We start from the raw sequence: 18,764 nt of genomic DNA, 5'->3' as shown, positions 1-18,764 counted from the left end.
AGGAGCAGGCAGGCGGAATACGGGGATAAACTGGGGATTTATTAGAGTAGCGGGTAGGGCAAGACGAAACAACAGCTCGAACATCGACTAACATCAGTGACGGACAATCAACTCAGGCAAGACAGGGACTGAAATAGACAGGACTGGGCAAAAATAATCGGACACAGCTGGGTACGATCGGGGAAGCACACGTGGGTAATCAGGGGGGCGTGGCACACACGAGGATCGTACGAGCTGGGCGTGACACTAAGGGTGCAGGTTTGGCAGATGGTCTGCGGTCCTTTATTACTTGAATAGTTGTAATTCCAGGGATGGGAACAAGTCACTGCTTTGCGAGTCAGTGTCAAGTCTCGAGTCAAATCATTCCAAGTTCGAGTCAAGTCTCAAGGCATGTGCTCTCAAGTCCAAGAATTTCCATCGTCTTTGTTTTCGAGGCACAAGTCATCAAATTTGTGACTCAAGTCCAGTTGTGAGTCATGAAACTTCAGTCCCTGCCTATGTCAGTTTTATTTACCTTCAGTGATTAATACTTGCTGCAACAAAAACCCGCCGCAGTACATTTTTGGTTAAGACCATCATAAGCAGAAACTGAAAATAGAGCCTCCACTCTATCCCGGTTTTCCTCACAGTGTTTGTATGTCTGTGTATATGCAGAAAGTGATGCATCCTTTCCAATGATCTCAGGAGACCTTGCATTCAGCCATATGAAAATGCAGACAGCAGAGAATTAATACACACTGAAATTATAAAATTTACGTTGTGGTATCCAGAGGGGAGACTATAACCTCAGGTCTTTCCATCAGTTTTGCCAAGTCAAGTTCCAAGTCATCAGATTTGTGACTCAAGTCCATGTCGAGTTGCGAGTCAGTGACTTGTGTCCCCTCCTTTGTTTAATACTGCAATAATTTAACAGTTGACCCTGTAGTGACAGTGTGGACAAAACCTGAAAATGGCAAATGTAATATCGGCATTTTTAAACCAAAATATAGTGTGGAAGTAAAACTGGACATTGGTAGGCCCGGGAGGTTGGCATATTGGGTCTGTTATGTCTTAGGCCTTAGGCAAGAAGAGATTGTTTTGAATACTGTGTGACCTCGCTTCGCGATAGCTGCCTGCAGTAAGTTCCGCAGACCCAGAGGAAAGCTCGAGCCTTGGAGAGGCAGACAGCGGAACAAAGGGGGAGGGGGAGAAACCACTTGCAGGAAGAGATTCGAAGCTGCCCCAACTGGTGCACAGCGAGTTATAGCTTTATAGAATAGTTGTGGCAGACAATATATAGCAAGCTATGCGGTAGTGCAAATGTATAAGTAATCATGTTAATCATATTAATCATATGTTAACCATGTATTGGCAGTGATTCAATGACTATATGTCAATACGTTAATCATTAATCAAAGGACAACCAAGTATTTACAGTGATTCAATGTCATGTAATCAATATCTATATTCATATCTCAAGTAGGAGCCTAGCAGTCGTGACATGTTCTGGTAAACTGAGCAAAATGAGTGGATTTTACCTTGCCACCAAGGTGAACCAATAGAATTTTAGAATTGTGTTTGTTATACGTTTGAGCTTGGTTCATTGGTGTTTTGTGACCAATCAGGATTTAGACACCCGTATTGGGAATTGGAAGTTATGGTTTATCAACTGGTTGCTCTGTGAGCTCCGGGCAATTTGGTACCGAATACCAAAGTGTGATGAGAGTGCTTTGCTGGAATGCTGGAATAAAAGAGATTTCCTTTACCTCATCAAACTGAGAGGTTTGAGACTTTCATTCTAAGTGTTATATTTAAAATTTTTCTACCACAATAGCAGTCTGGATATAACCAATACCAGTCAGAGAAAGGAAGACTTCTGCATCACATAAATTGCATTTTAAGTGTTTTACCTGGCCAGCTAACAGAAGGTATTATGCACGGATTTAGCAGTTGTTTGTTTTGGTAAGATTTTCGGATGAAGTTGTTTACTGTCAAGTCTCAGTAAGTCAACGGTGTTGTAACGGTGTTGTCAGGTTATAATTGTATTCAATCTTGGCACTTTGTTGGTACCCAGTAGGCAAACAAGGTAATAGGTTTTGTATGTTATCAGATATGTGATTTAATACATAGGGTAAGCAATATGTGTTCCATCCCCCCTTCAGTGCATACTCCAAATTTCACCATGTTGTCATGGTACTCCAATTCTGCAAAAGCAATCTGCGGTAATAGCATGTTTGCATTAGTCTTATAAAGATAGGCTTTGTTTTGGTTTTAGGAAACCACAAGCCACTTGGAATATCGGAGAATCTACAGTATTAACTGCTTTTATCACAGAAGTGAAAGTTCTTTTGCATCCGAGTCCAAATGTTACTGCGCTGAAAGGGGGTCAGGGAGGGGGTGTGGGTAAATCAAATGTGTGCAGTGAAAATTACTGGCTTGGAAAGCGATTTCTAAAAGGACCTCCAGTGAGACCGTGGCTCAGACCGCGTCCAAGGCAGCACAGCAGTTCGCGACACAGCCGCCAGAGCCTGCGGTTAAAATCCGGCCGAACATCGCAGGGCCAGCCAGAGGCAGATTATAGTGTGTTAAGTCTGCTGGTCGACCACTTTGATTATACCCTTAAATGAAATGTGCGCAGTTATCCAGAGCTACTGTTAAGACTCTCTAGTGAGACATTTTAGCAGACACTTTTGTCCATAGTGACGTATAAGTGAGGCAGACAGCACATTACAAACATATGACTGTCAGGGTGTTGATTAGACATAAGTGCAGTTAGGCTGAGCTTCCAGTGGGTGCCCAGTGCCAGTGTAAGCAGTGGTCCACTGCTATTCCGTCATTATTGTATTATATTCTACTCTATTAGAGCAAAAGCTGCACAGCATCGTCCAAACAAAGCAAGAACCTAACAAGACTGCTATTACAATCAGCAGGAAGTGCGAAAGGCCATTCAGTGAACATTAAGCATATAGCATTTTCAAACGAGAAAGCATCAGCTTCCTTCTGAGCCTAAGCTTTTGAAATATACTGTATGTATATGTTAATATCTAATTACTCTATTTGTGACATTGATTTGGAATAAGAACCAGATGTGCGTATTGGTTTTCAATCCCTAAAAACCTTTCTGTGCTCTAAGCAATTTATAGCCATGTGGATTGTAAATGAGCAAATGGAGTCTGTGTCAATGTGTAGTTTGATTTAAATAAATAATTAAAACCTTAAAAACTAAATTTATTAGAAACATAGGCAGTTACTTGTGGATACGCTTGTAAAGTTCCCAGGCTTGCAGTGCAAAGACTGAGCATTAAATTATAGACCAGGTACAACTATATCCTACAAGTCATGTACAGTATGAATGACCAAGATGACCGTAAATGAGTTTGCACTTGTGTTCGCTATACTGGCAAATATCTAGAACTAACTTGCCTCTAAGTCTAAATGAAAGACAGCTTGAAACACAGCAGAAAAAAATGAAACGTTCATACTGTAAGTAGCCATTCAATACAGCTTCACAAGGTTTTTCTTGGTAAACAGACTTGGCAGGGGGTATGCAACTGGCAGATGCTCTTACTGGGATTCAGGTCGGGCCGCTGGTACTGACCACTCGTGTCTGAACAGGCACGATGATTTTAACTCTTTCCTGAGTCACCCCGCCAAAGTCTGCCATCTCACTGTTTTGGCTATGGCAGGTGGGAGCAGAGCAGTAGATGTTAGATCTTGCTCCAAGATCTAGCTAAAATCTTAAAGGACATCAGCCTCGTCTCAGCTTTGTCTGCAGTCTGAAGATCGCATTCGTTTTTCAGCCTCGGAAACCCGTGTGATCTTAGTCCTGCGCTTCCTGTCTGAGGTCACCGTCCTCTCCTCTGTAGTTGTGTTCACGCATTTGTCCTTGCCGTCACAGCTCATAAGCACACTGACAGTGAATCTGGCTGCTCAACGCGCTGCAAATGCGACGTGAAAGGTGCCGACGGCCGCAATTATGATCTCACACTTTAAAAGGAGCATAGAGCACTTTATGCTGGATGGCCCTTAATGATTGCTGATTGTTTCTGACAGTAGGGATTTTGCAATATAAATTGGTTTCTCCTCTGAACCTCATGCCTGGTATCTGATTCCGGAGCTGCAGATTTAAAGCGGCCTTCATTAGACGTGCTTTGTTTTTCTGCAGGAACGGGCAAAGTCATTCTGGTACAGTTACGGGCTGTTGTTCATGTCCTGGCTTTGGTGAATGTCCTGTATGCAACTGACAAAAAGTCTACGCACTGTACTGCGATGGGCCGGGATAACAAGAAATCGGATCAGTTTGTCCAGTATTTAGAGTCTGGGAGGTCAACTCATAAGCATTGTCTGACGTCAGAGCATCAGCGATTACGTGCGGCAGTAATGATTTTCGTGTGTGTCGTAACTATCTTCCCTGTTGTCTCTGTCTTGAAGTGATAAAGTGTAGCATCGATATAATCGTAATATAAAACATTTTTTTTGTTAAAATATTATTTTTTTTACCTTTTTCTAACATGAAAAGCAGTGTGTTTGCATACTAAAGGGCAAATGCCTTGTTGACTGAGGAATGTGCTTTTACTTTTTTACTTAATTAGCCTCCAACTGAGTGAAGGACTTTCTCTGGTCATTAGGTTCACTAATACAAAGCAAACTCCACTAATTTCACCTGGTGCAGATGTGCATTCGGTCTCCAGGGGGAGGTACTAGATATTACACACAAACACAAGCCTTTCTTATGGTTTGTTTAGTTTTTTTTTTTTTAACTAGATGATGTCTTGAAGACCATCTGCTGTAGGGCTACTCAGCATCGTCTTATAACAGCCTGCGCTCGAGGCTCGTAAATAGCGCCGCGGAACTGAAACACGTTTGCCGACGTGCGGCTGAGTTGCATTGTGGGCCGATGCGCAGCATGTAATCGCTCCACGCGCCGTAACTGCCCACATCAGGAATGAAACCCAGTGTTTCACACAACGCTCTGGTGACTTTGTCTGCATGTATGTGGCCGTCTTACTAAAGCTGAAATAAAAGCTTCAGACTTTGTCCCAATATTATGATCTTAATTTAAAATATAGTACCCGTCCTTTTTTCTCGCCTTGAGGTTAAGAAATGTTCTCGGATGTTCTGTGAGGAACGTCATTTCATTGATTCCCCAAATGTCTCCAATTGTGTAACTGTTGTTACTTTCACAAAAATTCAAGTAAGCAGACTGTACATTTGCGTGGACAAAATGTCATGACGTGTGAACATCATACAAAACCGAAGATGTGTGCTTTAGGAAAACTGCCTATATATGTATGATAGCTTATATGACATATTGATAATTTAGGTATTAGAAGGACATGCAAATTGCCATCAGCCTCACCGGGAGAAGTGATGTGAAGATGGATTTTGTTTAATTTTAAGTGGAACCAAATGTGGACATAAAAGAAAATTCAGGAATTGTGCGATTCGGTAACCATAGGCACCGTGCATATCCCTTTAAGCTTAAATCCGGGGGGGGGGGGGGGGGGGGGGGGGGCACCACACTGAGCTGCATTTTCACAATAACGAAAAAGTACTTGATCTATTCCTGTCATGTTGAAGGTTTGACAGAATCCCATGTTTAATGTTCCTTTGTTCTTTAATATATATTCTTGATTATGACTTTGACACTCTTTAATTATGAGGTATAAAACGTGTCTGTTAACACCACCATATACATGAAGGCTAGACTGGGGAATCCCGGACAGGGGGTGTGTCCCCCCCCCCCCACTGCATCAGGAGATGCCCCCGCTCCGAAACGTCCCCTGGAGCCCAATGAGGAGACGAAGGAGATGCTGCACTGGCTTTAAACGTGGGGGCTGAACATGTGGGAGGGGGTGGGGGTGTTGGTGGCCCTGAACCTCCCTCTGTAGTGCAGGGTGGTGGTCTTGTGTGCATGGACCCTCCCCACCCCTTCTCTGAGGTCAAAGGTTTACTCCCCCCCCAGCACTCTGAAAGCAGGGCATTTGCAATGTGGGTGTGACAGTCGCTGACTGACGCGTGGAGGGCTAGCAGCCAAGCGGGAGGGGCCCTGGAATGCACACCCCCCCCCCCCAGCCTCCCGCCCTCCGGAGTGTCAGGAGAAGCCGGCAAGGGCTGATTCACAGTATTTGGAGAGAGGCTGACAGTTACTGGAAACAGATCCATCGGGAGACTGCATCTCACCCCCCTCAGCCACCTTCTCCTCTGCGCCTCCTCAGAGGTCCAACCATCGCCAGGGCGACTCCCGCCGTACGGACAGCTGGCACCTGGCAAGACGCTCCCCTCCTCAGGTGGACACTAATCGCAATCCACGCCGACTGGATGGAACCGATCCACCCCAGGAATTGAGCCCAGATCTCCAGAAAACGAGCGTCTCACTCTCTGAAGTGACCGGAACGTCGTGATGTCGGTCCCGGGGCATCTATGCGCTTCCCTTCTGCTGCTGGTGGGGATGATCTTGCGGAGTACGACCCCGGCGTTTGGAAGCAGCTCCCCCAGACTGAGGCTGTCCCACAAAGGTAGGTGACACTGGGGGGTAGCACAAGAAGGGCACTTGGCGTGAGGATGAGGTGACCTCCTAAAACTAAGTCAGAGAGATATTTGTTCAAATCCCACAGCATTCCGTGCAGTGTGTGTCTTTGGTATCCACTTGTTTATGTCTGTTTATATCTAATAAACGTTGTCTGTAATCCTCAGTGGTGTGTACTGTCTCGCAATCTCAACCCTGTAATTACAGTTAAAAAAGACCTGGAATTTTCCATGTTTAAGTGTTAAGTAGGCAGTTGGTTTGAAGGCAGGAATGGTGTTTGGAAATGCTGCCCTAACTTGGAAACAAGTTAACACTCGTGGAAAGGTGTGCACGACGCGAGACGAGAGCTGCTTTGTTCTGGTGTCTGTCGCAACTGATGGGGCATGAGACAGGTGTTAGTATGGTCGTGTTATCTTTACCTATCACCTCCATCGTATCCCTGCATGTGCAGGGCATCTCTGGGAGTAACAACATTCTTTTAGTCTAGCAAAAGTATTCGTAAGTGAGTGAAATGTTTGCTCTGAAAGGTTGGGGAGTTTCACTTGGATATGTGCTTGAGATGTGGCACGGTGCCCTTTACCCCAAGAAATGGGGCACTTCATAGATAAGGTAGCGTTGTTGTGGTAAGGTGCCCCCCCGACAGCGCACATCAAAACAGAGCAGCACGACAAGTGCAGTTTTAGTGTCACTGTCCGATCGGCAATCAGAAACGCCTGTTGTTGAAATCGTCTGAGAATACGAGCCTGTTTCATTATTTACAGCTGGTAAAACTTTGTACACAAAAAAATTGCACCAAAAATTTGAAGGGCTTGTTCTGTAAGTCCATAGGATGAATCTGAGCTTAGCCTAAAGCGAGGCAGTATGTGTTTCCTGGATGATCTGTAGATTCATCTAACATTTCCCAAAATGCATAATCATTAATGATTAAGAGATAAAAAAAAGTGAATCACCGATTCACATCCTTGGGTAAGGAGAAGTATGTATGATTTCTGTGTCTGACTTTGAGTCAGAGTTCCTGACACTTATAATGAATGATCTTCGCGGAGGTTTGCATGCATCTTTAGGTTTCATATGGCCTAATGTGCTGCCTAAATTCTTATAGCGTGCTAAGTTTCAGTTGTTGGAAAGAATGGTTATGAAGGGTGGCTTCTCTTGTTGTGTGTTCTCCGGGAATATGAGGGGTTCTCTCCCTGTACGTGCTCAAGCAAGCCAAGACCAATTCTCTTTAGTTAATACGGCTACCAGGACCCCCACACCCCTCTTCTGATACATGCTAATCTTGGAATGTGCCTTAATTGCCTTTAAGTATAATGCTGTTTTGGTGTATAACTGTGTGTATACAGTAACTTCCCATTAATGCGAACGGTCTGCTCCCCCCAAACAGCCAATCATATGACTGCAAATGAATACATCCGTCACACAGACAGGGTGTATGAGGTTTTGAACGTGGTGTGATTGTTGGGCCTGCGTGTGATGGTTCCAGCAACTCCGGAGCAGGGACCCATCCGGAGAATCCATACACTGTGAGAGAGGTGAATAGAGTAAGGCCAGACTCGTTAAAACTAACAGAAAAGCCACAAGTGCAATAACTGCTCGGTTCAACAGTGGTGTGCAGAGAGAATTCTCGGAAGGTACTTGTTAACCTTTGAAGCGACCCTGGAGACAAAAGGGATCCTATTGGGCACGACACCAGGCTACCTAATAAAGTGGCCACTGAGAGTATGTATTAATTTACCAGAAGTCCTTTACTTATTTTTTGCTGTTTACGTAGCTAAAGCTACTCCGGTCAAGTTGCTTAAGGGCCCAACAGCAGCGATCCACTATGAGCATGAACCTGAAATGTTTCAGTACCTGTTGATATATCTAGCATGTGTTTGTATGTTAGGGTTTCATTTCTGTATTGATTTAAGAGGTCAGTAACAGAAAACAGGCCAGTTATATTCTGTCAGCGAGCCAATATGTGAAATGGAATCTCACTGGGATTTCTGGTACGTCATACATTAAGGTCTTGGCAGGTCCACACCTAGAAGGGAATCCATCTGCAGCAACAGGCACAAACCTTACGGTCGGTAATGCTTGGTAGCGGTGCCAGCATATTTTGGTTGTGTTGCAACCCCCGGCATGAAGGCGTTTCTCTGTGATGTAACAGTTGAGATTAATGCCTCCGTTTGGACATTATAGAGTTAGTTACGTTGCTCTATCAGCTCACAGCTGGAACAACAGCAGGTGGACAATGCAGTGAAGTTATTACCCTACTACTGACAGCCGGCTTTGAGTACATACGCAACACGCGTATTGAATTATTCTGGTTCCCCAGGACATCTTTTCCACACCCTGAAGGGTGTTGGTTCAGGTGGAGGGTGAAGCATTTCGCTGACAGGCTCAGATGCCTGTGATTTCATAATGATAGGATCCGACCCAGAAGTCCATTTCTGCTCCATCTAGCAGGGTAGATTGTTATCAGTCTGGACACGTAAGCCTCTGCAGCACAGTTAATCCTCTCTAAATGCCTGTGATGAGTCCATTCTACCATCCAAACTTCTTCACTGAGTCGAACGGCCTTTGCAGTGCCCATGATCAAACACATATGAGATTAAACTGTATTGTTTTCAAAATAATTAGTCCAAAGGATGTTCTGACAGGAGAAATGCAAATTATAATTCAGTAACGATCCGTCGCTTATTTTGAAGGACCCCAAACACGCTTCTAGTCTCAATCACCCTCATCTTCAGGAATGGTTTGGCAACAACGATCCCATGATGGTCCTGTAGAAAGCAATGATCTCGTTCACACAAATTCAGATTTCCTGCATATACACTGTAGGAGTGCAGAGCATGCTCTCGGTTAGGCAGCATCTCTGCAGAGCAAAACGAAGTCCTACAATATGGAGATATTTAAAAAACAATACAGACGTAACATTTATGTCATTTCATGAACTCCCAGCCTTGCGGGTGTTGTTGGGTATTTACGTTGCCATTGTCTATTAAGGGGGAGATACGCTACATCTTGTCCAGCGCCGAATGTCAGATCTGTTCGCCTTCAGGACAATGAACGGGCAGTCAGTGAGGTGCCTCCTAACCCCAGGCGACTCCAGCAGGAAAGGCTGGTTTATGGAAAAGCTGCTCCCATCCAGAACCACCGACTGAATCTCCCTGGACAGTTCTCCCTCGCCGCTCAGAGAGACCCCAGCATGGCTTTGGCCAAAACCAGTTTTATGTTCCCAGTGGTCATAGTCCCATGGTGAGCTGTTTATATTAAGGTTTTTTTTTCGTGCTGTCAGCTTATTTTCCTGCGGTGTTAGGCTTCCCTTAAATGAAAAGTGACCTTTGATAATCATTCCCCTGCTCTTATGCATTTTTAAATGACCAAGAGGAAGTTCATGCCATCCCAATACCAATTAACCTTTTTATAGAATGATCTCACATCTGTTTCTCTTAATATTACTGGCGGCGTCCAGATAATGCTTCACTTCAGCGGCTTGAATTTGAGGAGCGGGTTCTGTATCACTGCCGGTTTCACACTTCCTGCCGTGTTCCTTGAAAAAATAAATCCCAGGGCTCTCTTAATGCGGACCACGGGTTCAGAGCCGCTCCCGCGGTAAGAGAGCAACCATTGTCTGCTGAGAATGACAAAAATGAACTAGGCTGAAAGGTGAAGGAGTTTATCCATGCCTGAGGAATCACACTCTGTAACTCTTGGGATGCCTGCCAGACAATCAGAGATGAATGGAGTGATGGATGGATACGTGGTTGGAAATATGAATATTTATTTTTTTACAGGGAAGCTATTCCTGGCAGACTCGACAGTGTAGATTCTTCAGTCTAAGACATTCGAATTGTCGCATAGCTTTTCTGAGGTCTCGTACGACGCAGCTCCGTGTGTTGAAGACACATCCCTTGGTCTCATTTTAAATTCTTTATGCTTTGCTTGATGATAAACTGTCCGGTAGCAGGTGCCCATCGATTGCTGTTTTAAGTGTAGCTTCACGTACAGAACCTTGAAACCATCCAGCACAAGTGATCGGTCTGGTCGCACCTGAAGTCGCAGTGCAGGGCCAATCAGAAGTGACAGTGCAGGCCCAATCAGAAGTCACACTGCAGGGCCAATCAGAAGTCACAGTGCAGGGCCAATCAGAGGTCACAGTGCAGGGCCAATCAGAAGGCCCATATGCCTCCACAACCTGTTTTCAAATTACAGATGCTCTGCAAGGTAAGAGAACCGCTGTATTAAATTAGCGACACTTGATCCTGCAAACGTCATTAACCTCTTCCACATTTTGCCTGCTGGCCAAAGAAAGCCTGCTGTGACATAATGATGTTTTGATAAAAACGGTCTCCGTCATAATTAAGTTGTACAAACAAACCATCTTTCTCCTAAAAGAAAAGAATGTGACTTCCAAAAGTTCTGCAAGAAGCTTTTAAAGCCCATCTTGTGTCCTCCTCCAAGACTCAAAGCGGTTAACCACTGTTTATTTTCAAGGGTTTTCCACATATGTAAAATGTCAAGCTTTGCGTTTCTTTAAACCTCTTTTACACACTTAAACCCTGCCCATAAGTACAAGAAAATGTGACATATTTTGCTACTTCACTGTTGCTTAAATATCAAAACTCTCAAGAGTGATTCCTCTCAAAGCCGAAGTGTTCCCTCGAAGTTCTCAAAGATATTTCTGGTCCATGGTCCAACACTGAACAGTTACAAAGCTGCAGGGGTTTATTTGAAAGACTGCTTCACTGTTTTAAACCATCGGGACTGGACAGTAGCAAGATTTCTGATTTCAGTCTTGGTGTTTACTTTGAAAGGATACTATTACGACTAGACCAGTCTTGGTTTCAGGTAGTAATTACACGTGTGCCAGTTTTTCAGTAAATTTCTGTTATTTTATACTGAGATACAAAAACAGTATTTTGCCTGGCTCTTAAATGATTCAAGGTTAGTATTGTACTGTTCACCAGCCAAGTTTAATCTGAGAATGGCTTCAATACACAACCTCTATTACCGACAATGAATCCCCAATTTAACAATATATAGTATTTAATGGTGCATGAACAATTTTTATAATTTCCCATGTATCAGGACTATGCACCCTTATTTCCAGAGGCTAGATATATTTGAGAGCCCCACCCTGATTATAGATTTCCCCCAGTTAAGTGCTTTTTAGACGAAGCATGGGCTTAACGTACAAGTGCATGAATGGGGGGTGTCCGGTCTCACAGATCAGGCTTCTCCCCAGGCTTAAACAGCCCCTAATATACCAGCAGCAGGCGGTCAGACGCTAACGTGGCGAAATGATCTCCCCTTGACTTCGGGGATTTTAACGTTTTTACACGTTTTTGTAATTATAGCCCAGAATGGAAAACACTAGACTGCGGACCCCCGCTGCATAGTCAGCCCCGGCGATGTGTGGCGATTATATTTCTGCAATTCTGTCGTTTCCCCGATGGTTCGCCTGAAGGTTTCTGCCCAAAACCATGTGGCTCGCAGTCGGTCCCCGACACTTGCTGCTGCTGCTGTAATCGCTGCAGCCCATCCTCATCATAACCATCTTGATCTTAACACTCGCATTCTCAAGTATTAAAGCGGCAACGCAGTTCGGCATATTTTAAAATAGCCCCAAGTGTGCATATAATATGGAAACTTCGGATTTAGAATCATATCCTGCCCTTTCGCGGGTCGCGGGTTCATATGCAGACGTTTACCCGAGTCCGCATTTAATAATCCCAAGCGTGTTCTCCAGCAACCAAACACTCGTTCTGCAACAAAAATGACCCATAAATCTTTACAGATACGGGTCGTAGGATATTGTATATTTGAATAAGTTATTTAATTAGAGGAGTTTTAATTTCACAAACAGGCAGTGGACTCTGACATTAGCGCCAAACCAAATAAACGTACTAAGGATCTATATTCTTAGTCTTAACCGTAACAAGCAGCTTTTTAAATGCACTAGGGAGGATAATATGCAAATTTATAAATGTGTTGGCCATTACTTGCACGGCTCAGATTTTGTTTTCTTTGTCTATTCGGATTTTTTTCCCCATTGGGGATATTTTCATCCGGTTTTGTATGGCTTCGTGCCTTAATAGAACCTCTACCGTACCGCAGGGTTCGTCGTGAATTTGTTGTTCTCTGTTAGTCGAATCGCCTGATGATGTTGCTTGTTTTGCTGGTATGTTGTTCCAATCCTTGCATATCCTGTGTTTTTTATAATCTTCCAAAGGGTTTCTTTTTTGTGTGCTTGCTGCTTTTTCAGAGCCCACCTTGGCTTTCAGCTAAACATTTACCTTGACAGGTCCAGGCTGTGTTTGGAAAATGCAATGCTTGCAAGTTCAGTTTTAAGGTAGTGTTTACTGTGCTTTCTGGTTTTACCTGCGGCTGATTCAGCTACAGTATGCAGGGACCTAATTACACAACCACTTAATAAATGCTATTCGATGTTTTGGACTTAACTAATAAAGTTGACCTGATGGTCTCATGTCTGTGTTGGCCTGTAAGGCAGGATTTGCCAATTCCGGTCCTGGAGGGCCAATTTGCAACACAGTTTTGCAGATTTCCTTGCTCAGACAAACCTGCTACACCTGGTAAATGGGTGCATAGGATGAGTTTGAGTAGGGAAATCTGTGACCTGTGTTGAATTTCTGCCCCCATTTTATCACGTATGCTGTTTGAAGTTCTCCATCCATCTGTCCAACTTCTAACAGTTAGCGGTCAGTAGTTAGTGGCCAGATGTAACTCCAAATAGCTAGAAAGAGCACATAGGTAACAGTTTCTACTGAATCATATTATTCGCATGTCAAGTGTTAATATGAATCAGTATTGATTGGATTAATGAAAGTAAGAGTGAAAAAAAATGTGTGTTCGTGTGTGTATGTATATGTATATCAGTCTTTAGTGAAGTCTGCATTGTTTAAGCGTTCATGTTTATTCTCTTAGTTTAAGTCATTTGGTTTTAAGTCTGTTTTCAAGTGAGTTTGCTAAAGAGCACAAGTTTGTTAACTGAAGACTTTGTAAACCCGCAAGTGTTGATGGGCATTTGCAAACTGAGATACAACTTCTTGCGATCTCTCAGCGGGTTTAGATGGAGGATTCTTGCCACTTTTCTCTTTCTCCCTGGGGTTTGCGATTCACTCTCACTACAAACACTCTTGAGATTTTAGCGTGATTAAAGGTGAGTGTTTGTTTTCTTGGCTTTTTGTTCAGTTTCTTCTAGCATCCCTCAGTGCATCAGGCCGCAGTGTCGAAACGTGAGGGTTGGGGGGTGGGGGGGGGGGGGGGGGGTGTCGCTTAACCCGCTGCACCGTTTCCATTGAAATAGGGCCCTATTTTTTACATTAACGGTCCAGCAGGAGAAACCTACAGAGCAGTTATTCCCATAAATCCTGACTCAGTTGTCTGAATCCCTGCAACCTTTAACCTCTGTATTTTAATACTGAACAGTGAAAATGATGAATATATTAGTTCATATGTGTATTTTCAGAATGATGTAATCATTTACTGGCTTAGTTAATCGTTTATCCAGTTGTTTATAATTATTAATATTGTTAGTTTTCTTTAAGTTTTCGTAATTGATAATGGATGGAATGTGGATTGATGAGGAAACTGGTAAAGTTACCTTTAGATGATAAGCAGCTGGCCATTTTGAAGATGTTTATGCAAAATTCCTTGACCTGAAAATAAATAGCATTTCCCCATCTGACAGAAGCATGATCAATCTTTGGATGTGACCCTTAAAGTTCTCCAGATGCTGTCTTGTACGGAGCAGAGATCCGCTGTCTTTATTTACATCACAGTGTCTGAGTGTAACTCTCATCACGTGTGGCATTATTTCACTAGTCTACAAATAAAATTGAAGTTTAGTGTGGGGAGCTGTGCAGGAACCTGTAAACCTTCTCGTGATGGTCTCCTGGTGACTGTTCCCAGGTTTGTTGAAGCTGCTGTTTTCTGTAGCTTGTCGAGATTCATCAACAGGTCTTTGGAGACGGGATCGAGCCATTGAATGCGAGAAGGTCTTATTGGAGATCCCCCCTCCCCCCTTGGTTGATACAAATCTGTAACGTATCAAAAAAAAAAAACTTCACAAAATCACAAAACTTCGTCCTCTCCTTCCATATCCAGGCATGTCTGCCTGCCACTCGATGGGTCCCTCTGACATTTAAAGACTGTCCCAGTTCCTTAGCATTTGGAGAATGTTTCCTGTTTTTCTTCTCTCTCAAACTGCAGTTTGGGACAACAAGCTTTTTTTTTTTAATTGATGTTTTTGCCCCCCCGGGGTATTGTTGATCCCCTTCCAAATTCCACTGGTGCGTACATATGCAGAGCTTCTCTGCCCAGTCGTCACTCTTCATTGCCCCGGGGCTGGGAGTTAGTGTCTTACTGTCTAGTGCCAAACAGGTTTGCTGAATGTGAACTTTCATTTGCTGCTGGTTATCCCTCCTCCTCGCATGCGGCGTCGCGTCTGACGGTTTGTCCTTGGCGAGGTCACAGGTGTTTCGCCTACAGTTCAGACTGTGCAATTGTTCCAGATCTCTCTCGTCATTTTCAATGTTTTTTCTCAGTTTAAAATCACTTTACAATTACAGTCTGCTCCCTGAGATTGTTTTACCTTCCAAACTTGGTTACTGGTGTTACCAGTTTGGCAATGCTAAAAACAAGGATTAAACCTCGCTGGCCACTACTTACATCTGCAAGACTGAAATCGGCACATCCTGACCCCACAGCTTCCCTTGAGTTCCGGAGTCTTCCAGAGGAAATATTCTCAAGTAATATACCTGAACCGCTAGCGCCCTTCGCTAGCTGATGATGTCAACCCCAAATTAAGTTAAGGACAAGAATTGAATACGTTTTCCAAATATTATTCTTTGTCAGAATAAATATTTAAAGTTAAATGAGTTATACATGATGGAAATCTTGATAAGTTAATTCAATTTAATTTCCATTCACTTTATTTTTATATAGCGCCCCTTTCACAACACATCCGCCCGTCAGCACCAATTCACCCATGACAAGAGTGTGTGGCAGTACACTACTGCATCATTTGTACATTAATTGTTACTAATAATGTATTTACACTGTAAGGAATCTTCACTAACTGAGCTAAATTCTCTGACCATAAATATGGAGATATATTGTTTGGATAGTAACTGTAGAATTCTTTTATGAGTTGATTTTTTCACAGATGTCATGTATGGATGGATGTAAAGCATTATTTAATATTTATGAGGCGCACAGCAAGCAAAAAATACCTGAATCGATGTGAAATACTAACATTTTGTACCTTTTTTCAGATACATAAGGTCACCTTAGAATATGTGCATATGCACATTAGCTTGAGTGATATGCTTACACAGTGTCTCCCCTGTCAGATAAAGCCGGCCTCACGCGTGAACCACACCTCCCCGTTATTCTGTGTGTGACTCCATATGTGTAATACACATGACCACAGTCAAACCCAAAGTCATTCCCTTCCACCCTCCAGAGCACCGACCCTTGTCAGCTGAAGAATAAATTTGCCATTTTATGAGTGAGCGTAGAACCCATGTAATTATCGTCTTCCAGCACCCCGTGCACTTTGTGACTCAACGGTTCTGACTCTCTTGAGCCCTTTGAGATCCAAAGTGTCATTGCCCTTTGCTAGCTGACATTTACGGACCTTTTCGAGTGAGTGCCGAGGCCTGACTCATACTCACGCGCACTTACCCAACTCCGGAAGTAGGATCTCTTTGGTACGTGTGGCAGATGGTAATTGGTGCTGATGGGTACAGGCCAACATGGGACCACACCCTCCTCCCCCAAAAATGTGGACTCAGATCGCTGGGTCCAGTTTCCCTCTATACTCTTTTCCCACACAGTGAATGACATCAGTCCTTCCTCCAAACTTGTTTATATGTCAGACTTTGTAACGTTGACAGAGGAAACGCTGTCAACTTGTTGCTCTGAATGCATCTTGTTCGTATGGGTGCAAGACTCTGTAATGCTCTTAACTTTTTTTATATAATATGTTGTCCACATGTTCTACACACCATGACTAAATACTGTTTACATGTTGTCATCTAATTATCGCAACATAGCCATACGTAATGGAGACCCTCAGGGGGGAGCACAGAAAATGGGAGATATGCTCTGTTTTCGATTTTGTTATTCTGTTCTGCTTGAATGACGTTACTGGAGCCTTAAGTTCTGTACTGGGTTTATCATTTGAGAGTCATTCTGTGACAGTTGTCAGATCTGTGAAAGGATTTCACCCTCCCACGCGGTAAAATGCCGCTCAAAGACAAAAGAATAGGAACGAATCAAAGCGCAGACAATTAGCAAATCATGCCAAACGCGTGGTGTCTTTCCATTGTCTTCATCATGACTTCCAGCCATTTCTATCCTGACAATAAATTCCCCTTCTTCCTCGTTGAGCGCAAATTTGTAACCCGATAATGTTAGTGAAATAGCCTTAAGCCATGCAGTATTATTGTTCAAAGTTTGTCTTAGATCCCCTTTTCATGCAACACTAGTACCGACAGGTTCGTGTCCAGGGATGCAAGACCAAAGGTCACAAATGAGTCCGATTAGAAGCAGGCAGACCTGTTTACAGTATCGGCCGCGCTGCAGATTCATGGAGTGCTGTGACCCCTTTGATGGCGTGACAGAGTGAGAGTTCCCAGACCACCTAATTACAGTTTGCCTCACAGGTTTGCTTTTGGGGCTGCTATCTGCTAATATTCCTCTGTGGATTCAACAGACCGAAGATTCATGACTGATCTGGTAGATTTTAAGGGGGGGGGGGGGGTGCCAGCAGATCCCGGCTCTGTGATGCTGACAGAGTTTGGCCCTTATGGGGAAATAGTTGGGGACCCCTGGTCGATTGTCACATATACAGTCAGTCACATGACACAAAGAGAATGATGCTCTGCGGTGAACACAAATAAAACACAATTCCATCCATCCATTTTCTATACCCCCCCCCCCCCCCCCCCATGCAGAGTTACGGGGGTTTAGAGCCTATCCTGGAAGCTATGGGCTCAAGGCAGGGAATAACCAACCCATCGTAGGGCACACACAACATTCATGAACACATCCACACAAATATAAACTAAGATGCCTCAATAATACAATAAATATGAGCACAATTACAAGAACAATTATGACAACAGATAATTGGCTAGTCCTGTATTTGACTTGATATGCACTACCTGTGTGTCTTGGGGGATTTTATGGTTCCTATGGCTGGACGACACGACAGAACGATGGGGGAATGCCTCAGTCTCATTGCCTGCGAGTAATCCCATGTGCTTTGGTAATCAGCAGTATTTTATAAGGATTCTTTGATGTTCTGCGGGAGCCCTGATGGGTATGTCCCCATCAAATCCCGCTAAGACGTGCCTGGTTCAGACAGAGTCTGTGATTGGTTATTGAAGTGGCCTTGAGGAGATTGGTGATCCCGGACAGCGAGCGAGCGGGAGGACGGTGCCGAGGTGATGGCCGTGGGTCGGCGTGGAGCCCCTGAAATCGCAAACACATTGCCGATGGTCCTTGTATGATAAGACCGTCGGAGGAAATGAAGGATCCCCAGTGTTTTCTTGGCACTTCAGACACATGCTGTCAATATGAGAGGAAATTCCTCTTTATTCGGTTATGCAGTACATATCTGTTTGCTTGCACATGGCAGACACCGTTTTAGCGAAATGAATAGCAGATGAATCAGAGTTTTAACGAAGTGAACAGCGGATGAATCAGAGTTTTAACAAAAGAAAAAGAAGACAGTTTCAACAAACTGATACACGGTGAGTTTGTATATTTGCTACACTTCTACTATTTTTCCATCCAGAGATCTTTGTCTCTCCGACAGAGCTATGGCATCTGAACAGGACCTGGGCATTTGACAGCCCCCAGGGGCCCCTGAGCCCTCGGACCATGCTGCTGGATGAGCACGAGGAACGGCTGTTTGTCGGGGGCCGGGACGGCCTGTTTTCGCTGAGCCTGGAGCGGGTTAACAGCAAGCACAGAGAGGTACTAAACCGCCACACCCCCTTCCAGGCTGACGTCTTGCGTATGCATGTGACTCTTTGAACTTCTCATTTGCTGATGACCTCATCGCGGCTCCGCACCACCCTGTGAAATATATCGCGTAGTGGACACAGGACGCCAGCCATTTTGAAAACAAAATCACTGGCTCCTCTTCGGCAGAATTCCACCCGAGGAGGGCGGCCCTGATATTAAGAAACTTCCACTGACTGATGAATAATAATAATGATAATAACAATAATAATAA

At 43.9% G+C, this 18,764-nt stretch overlaps 1 protein-coding gene across 1 annotated transcript in view; it reads left to right on the top strand.

The window, feature by feature from the left end:
* The first annotated feature begins 6,082 nt into the window (after positions 1-6,082).
* Positions 6,083-18,764, top strand: part of sema3e (sema domain, immunoglobulin domain (Ig), short basic domain, secreted, (semaphorin) 3E) — a 33,859-nt gene continuing 21,177 nt past the window's right edge. The window contains exons 1-2 of the mRNA XM_049012699.1: positions 6,083-6,497; positions 18,342-18,502. Of these exons, the coding sequence (XP_048868656.1) occupies positions 6,383-6,497; positions 18,342-18,502 (276 nt within the window). The 5' untranslated portion in view covers positions 6,083-6,382. The remainder of the gene's footprint in view (positions 6,498-18,341; positions 18,503-18,764) is intronic.

The sequence above is a fragment of the Brienomyrus brachyistius genome, chromosome 1, assembly GCF_023856365.1.
Source record: "Brienomyrus brachyistius isolate T26 chromosome 1, BBRACH_0.4, whole genome shotgun sequence".
Classification (NCBI taxonomy): Eukaryota; Metazoa; Chordata; class Actinopteri; order Osteoglossiformes; family Mormyridae; genus Brienomyrus; species Brienomyrus brachyistius.
The sequence above is the reverse complement of the archived record's forward strand: the minus strand, read 5'-3'. Positions and strand labels throughout refer to the sequence as shown.